Source organism: Bison bison, unplaced genomic scaffold (assembly GCF_000754665.1).
Source record: "Bison bison bison isolate TAMUID 2011002044 unplaced genomic scaffold, Bison_UMD1.0 scf7180017864349, whole genome shotgun sequence".
Lineage (NCBI taxonomy): Eukaryota > Metazoa > Chordata > Mammalia > Artiodactyla > Bovidae > Bison > Bison bison.
In genome coordinates this window covers 4,470,643-4,476,642 of record NW_011494921.1, presented here as the reverse complement: position 1 = coordinate 4,476,642, position 6,000 = coordinate 4,470,643, and the positions used below count along the sequence as shown (strand labels likewise).

Sequence of the window (6,000 nt, the reverse complement as noted above, 5' to 3'; positions counted from 1 at the left end):
CTGGCATCTTGAGTGCAGCACTTTCACAGCACCATCTTTCAGGATTTGAAATAGCTCAACTGGAATTCCATCACCTCCACTAGCTTTGTTCATAGTGATGCTTTCTAAGGCCCATTTGACTTCACATTCCAGGATGTCAGGCTCTAGGTGAGTGATCACACCATCGTGATTATCTGGGTCGTGAAGATCTTTTTTGTACAGTTCTTCTGTGTATTCTTGCCACCTCTTCTTAATATCTTCTGCTTCTGTTAGGTCCATACCACTTCTGTCCTTTATCGAGCCCATCTTTGCATGAAATGTTCCCTTGGTATCTCTGATTTTCTTGAAGAGATCTCTAGTCTTTCCCATTCTGTTGTTTTCCTCTATTTCTTTGCATTGATCGCTGAGGAAGGCTTTCTTATCTCTTCTTGCTATTCTTTGGAACTCTGCATTCAGATGCTTATATCTTTCCTTTTCTCCTTTGCTTTTCGCTTCTCTTCTTTTCACAGCTATTTGTAAGGCCTCCTCAGACAGCCATTTTGCTTTTTTGCATTTCTTTTCCACAGGGATGGTCTTGATCCCTGTCTCCTGTACAGTGTCACAAACCTCCGTCCATAGTTCATCAGGCACTCTATCAGATCTAATCCCTTAAATCTATTTTTCACTTCCCCTGTTTAATCATAAGGGATTTGATTGAGGTCATACCTGAATGGTCTAGTGGTTTTCCCTACTTTCTTCAATTTAAGTCTGAATTTGGCAATAAGGAGTTCGTGATCTGAGCCACAGTCATCTCCTGGTCTTCTTTTTGTTGAATGTATAGAGCTTCTCCATCTTTGGCTGCAAAGAATGGTCATAATACTCCCTTATACCTGTGATATTCAGCCTTGACGAATGTTGGTGTAGTTATGCATGATGTCAAACTCCATTTTCTAGCAAGTATTAATTATAAGGGAATTATGTCTACCACCCTCCCAGAAAAGGGTATAGAACAACCCAAATGAACTTTTTGGCCAATCCAGTGGATGATAGGGTTTCTGTTTGCAAGTAGTACTTTTATCTAGTTCAGTAAAGAAGACATAGCAGCCCACTCCAGTATTCCTGCCTGGAAAATCCCATAGACAGAGGAGCCTGGTGGGATACGGTCCATGGGGTCGCAAAGAGTCAGAAGAGTCTTAGCAACTAAACAACAACAAAAAGAAGACATGCTTATGAAAGAAAAGCGCATGGCTTTAAGGCAAAATGTGTCAAATAGAGCAAGGGTCTGCCAACAACAGCCTGTGGGCCATATTCAGAGCGCGGTCTGTTTTTGTATAGCTCATGCGCCAAGAACATTTTTTTATATTTAAAATATTATAAAACAAAAGGTACACCAAAGACCCTGCTGCTGCTGCTGCTAAGTCACTTTGGTCATGTCCGATTCTGTGCGACCCCATAGACGGCAGCCCACCAGGCTCCCCCGTCCCTGGGATTCTCCAGGCAAGAACACTGGAGTGGGTTGCCACTTCCTTCTCCGATGCATGAAAGTGAAAAGTGAAAGTGAAGTCGCTCAGTCGTGTCCAACTCTTAGCAACCCCATGGACTGCAGCCTACCAGGCTCCTCCATCCATGGGATTTTCCAGGCAAGAGTACTGGAGTGCGGTGCCATTGCCTTCTCCTGAGGCCCATATAAAGCCTAAAATATTTACAATGTGGCACGTTACAGGAAAAGTTTGCCAACTTCTGCTATACAAGGTGAGCATCATCAGGAGACTGTCTAAAGGGACGGCAGCCATTTGTCCTGTAAACCATTTTCCACCACTCGACTGTTTATTCCCTGCCACACCCTCAATGGGGCCAAAGGCATATAGCAGGCAGATCGCACTGAAGAAAGGGTGCTGACCTGACTTAAATCTGTCATTGGCAGTTGTCTCGACTTGGAGCAGTGTTCTCTCAAGGTCCTGGAACCTGAAGGCAGCCCCAGCCTGTGTTTACTGAAGCTGCTGGCTGAGAAGGGCTGTACAGTCATGGAGCTGAGCGACTTCCTGCAGGCCATGGAGCACACCGAGGTCCTTCAGCTTCTCAGCCCCCCAGGTAGGCCTTCCCCGTGAGCACGTTCTCCAGGAGGTCAAGGAGGCCAACTCAGAGGGAAGTGTCTCATTTGACCAGATGAATTGTGTTCAGTATTGTTGGAACATGTACACATATGGAGCCTCATTTATTCCCCTGGGTTGAGACTAAAGAATGCATAAAAAGCAAATACAATACAAAAACTTCAGTTGGATTGTTTTTCAAAAAAAAAAAAACAGCTATAGAAGACATTTTGGGGACAGTTGAAACAACTTGAATACAACATACATGTTAGATATTAGAGAATTATTATGTGATGATGGTGGTGTCATTCTGTAGAAGAATGTCTTTATTCCAAGGAGGTGCATGTGAAAGTGTTGAGGGGTAAGGTTTCTATAACTTATGTTGAAATAGAACAGCCAAGAAAGCAAATACACATGTATTTATTTATGTGTATGTATGTGAACGAGATAAAGTATGACAGGTGTTTATTGTTGAAGTTTTTTGCCAACCAGCATGGTGCTTTTGAAATGTTGAGTAACTCAACCAAATGAGTTACTTTTTTTTCCCCTGAATATACCAATATTGAGTGAAGTTGCTCACTTCCAAGGTCAGATGTGATGAATAGGAAACGGTCCTTCCTTTCCACAGCTGTGGGTGGAGTTGGTCAGTTACCATGACGTCAGCAGAAGGGACCATGTCATCCAGGTCATGTGACAGTAGCCACACTGCAGACCTTTCTCAGGGACGTGGGAAATTAGGGACACGTGGTATAGAGGCGTATTGTGAAGTACATGTACCAGAAACCTCAGTGCAGGTTGCCGTAATAAAGGGAGTATTTTGGTTCCATCAAAAAGTCTTGCAGCAATTTCAGCTTCAGGAAAGGCAGGGGGCAGCCCTGTTTCCAAGAAGGTGGATTTCGTCTCTGCCCTTCCTTTCCTGTCATTGACTTCCTCCCAGGACTGACTTTTACATAGTCATAAGGTGTCTACTAGCTGTTCCTGGCATTTATCCTTGTCTCAGCAAAAATCATCGGATTCTCTAGCAAGTTAACTGATTTTGGTCATGTGCCCATCATCCCTGCACCTGTCACCACCAACGCGATGGAATATGCCAGTTCACCTGGCGGAGAACCAGGAGGGAGTGGGTTAATCAGCTTGCCAGAAACTGTCTTGTCTCGTGGATCACCAGACAAGACAAAACTGGGTGCTGCAGGGTGAGGATGGGGAACTGAGAACTCTACTACAAATGGACCCTGGATTGTAAGCCGGGAAGCTTGGACTCTCAGGTTATCCCCTGCTTTTCCAGGCCAAGTGCAGATGGTGAAACAGCCGCCTGTAAACACCTCCTCTGTGTTACCGACTATATCAAATGCTTGATGAGTGTTTCTCAGGGCCTTTTCTCGGAAGAGGCCTGGTTAGGAATAACTGGCTGCTAACACAGGTCCCGTCTAGATGCAGGTGCTCTCCATCACCAAACAGTAAACCAGTCCTTCAGGTGACGTTCACTAATGTTTGTATCCCCAGTGTCTCAGAAGTGCCCCGGCATTGTGGTGATTGAAATCTACCAGCCTAGGGCACTCGGCTATAAAGTTCTGCTTTATAGAATACCAGGGCCTCTGAAAACTTAAGAAACTTCTGTGGGTATAAATATAACATCTCATTAGGTTTTTCAGCAACTGCACTTAATGACCCTGTCAAGTCTATAAAATGAAAGTAAGTGTTCTTTACCTCACAGATTTGGGGGAGCTGCGGAGATGAGGCTGTGTTGACCTGTATGTAGGAGGCTGCACACTCATCTCATGGTTTGTGTTGTGATCGCTGGCCTGAGATTGAAGGTTTTCAGATTTTCTGTGTGTGAATCAGGGTGGACTGAAATGGAGTCACATATTTATTTGCGTATATAGATATGCCTGAAAGTTTTAACTATTTCCTATTTTGATGTGATAAGCCAGCAGCAGCCAATACAGTACCATCCTAATAAACTCAGTCATCATCTTTGGAAAAATCTCTGTTTCTGCCCTTTGTGTTTCTCTCCAAGTAGTAAGATCAGCGCTTTGCCATCAGCATTGCCTTGTGCAAGTCATTCAGTTTTTAGGCCTATAGGCTTTTTCAGTTATACGCTGGGGCTTTTTCACATTTAAGGGGAGACTAGGAAAAAGAGAGAAGTTTCTGCATTACCAGCGAGGCACTATTTCTCTGAAGTTTTATGTTGGATTAGCCATACATTAGAAATTGGTTGTTACTTGAATGTTCATTGTTGATTTAAGAGGAAGTAGTTGGGGATCTAAAAAAACTAGTAATTTACAGTCAGCTTTCCTCCTGAATCTTATGTGAGTAATCTAAAACTTACTGTATTTACATGTGTTAGAGTATAGAAATTTAAGAATTAAAGAAGAACTTAATATTTCAGTAGGGACATTGAGAATAAAACCATTGTAATTAAGAATGCAAGCCCTGATAGAATCAGCTTAATGTGGGATTTTGTTCACTCAGTCAACCTTGCTGTACTCTAATACTTTTGCTATTCCAGGCATTGTGCGTGGTATTGTGAATTCAAAGATGACTAAGACAGTAGTTCCTGAGCGTTCAAAACTCATCATCTAGGAGGGAAGACAAACATGTAATTCATCAAATCCAGTATAATCGTAAAACAAGTATAAATAAATCTCCAGTTTTTCCTTTTCAGTGTGTTCCTGAATCTTGGTGAAAATACAAAGTGGGAATATTCTAATATTTTCTCTTTTTTTGATAATGCAGTCTCATAAAAGGATATTAGTTCTTATTCCACAAAAAAATCTGATGACTTTTCTCTGATTGTCCTTATAGAGAGCTCTGGTTTGAGAGACCAAGATGCTGTAAACCTCCAAACAGGCCTCTCAGGCCTAAATACAAGGAGAAGGGGAGACTTCAGGTTTATTTTAGTCTGAGTTTGCCATCTTCTATTCCCGTCGTTTGTGGGAAGACAGCCACAGATGGCCATAGGAGATGGCTATGGTACCAGATTTCTCGAATGTCTTTGTTTTGGTGGCCCAGACGTAGATGGGGAGGGCTCCCCCGTCTCTTACTGCAACAGTTGCCTTGATGAGGAGCTAACTTCTGTGGTTGCTCATTTGAGGTCTAAGCCAAGGGTTATGCACGCCCAAATTCTTGTGCTCTATGGGCTTGGATACCCGATATATTTTGCAGAAGATTGTGATTTATCCTCTTCTGCCTTCCTTCCAGTTGGGTTTCTCCACGGCACATGGGTTGGCCAGCTTGCCTCTTAGACTAGTCTAGTCTGCACTTTATGTTAGAGAAATGGCTTATGATTTTTATGAATGGACGGTGTCCATCCGCATTGTCTAGCTCTGACTCACTGTTTTCCTATTTTTATTCCTCTCGGCATTTCAGGGGAAATTGGAGAAGGGCAGGGGCATTAAATGAATTCACTGAAACTGTTTTGAACCAGAAGTCTGTAATGATTTTTCAGACCTTTTTTTTTTTTTTTTTAAATTAAAGGGTCAAAGATCCTGGTCTCAAAACAACCACGATTAGCATCTGTAGCCTTGGCAAACACAAATAAGCCTAGATGTGCTATTTGAGGTGTTTTTGTCTTGAGTGCAGAGGTGTAAGCACCACCCATGAGGGCTCTGTTTTAAGAGAGACCGTTTGAGTGCAGACTGATCAGCTCTATCAGCTAGGGTCATGCTCATCACGAGATTTGTTGCCAAGGAAGACATGCTCTGACCTGGAATCAACTAAGCAGGGGCTGGAGGGTGGGGGACATTTAGAGAGAATTACTGTGTTACACCGACTTCCCAGGTGGCGCTAGTGGTAAAGAACCTTCCTGGTGATGCAGGAGCGGTAAGAGACCTACATAGGGTTGCAGTAGATGGACGCCAGGGCTCTTTCTGCTCCAGTTTTGTGATGCTGCCATTTTATTTCATTCTTACATAAAAGGAGCTTTGCCGCGGGTACATTTCAGCCATGCTGG

General features: G+C 43.2%; 1 protein-coding gene across 1 annotated transcript in view; it reads left to right on the top strand.

The window, feature by feature from the left end:
• Nucleotides 1-1,218: 1,218 nt before the first annotated feature.
• The window catches only part of MALT1 (MALT1 paracaspase), a 51,533-nt gene continuing 46,751 nt past the window's right edge, over nt 1,219-6,000 (top strand). The window contains exons 1-2 of the mRNA XM_010854829.1: nt 1,219-1,277; nt 1,883-2,049. Coding sequence (XP_010853131.1) covers nt 1,219-1,277; nt 1,883-2,049 — 226 coding nt within the window. The remainder of the gene's footprint in view (nt 1,278-1,882; nt 2,050-6,000) is intronic.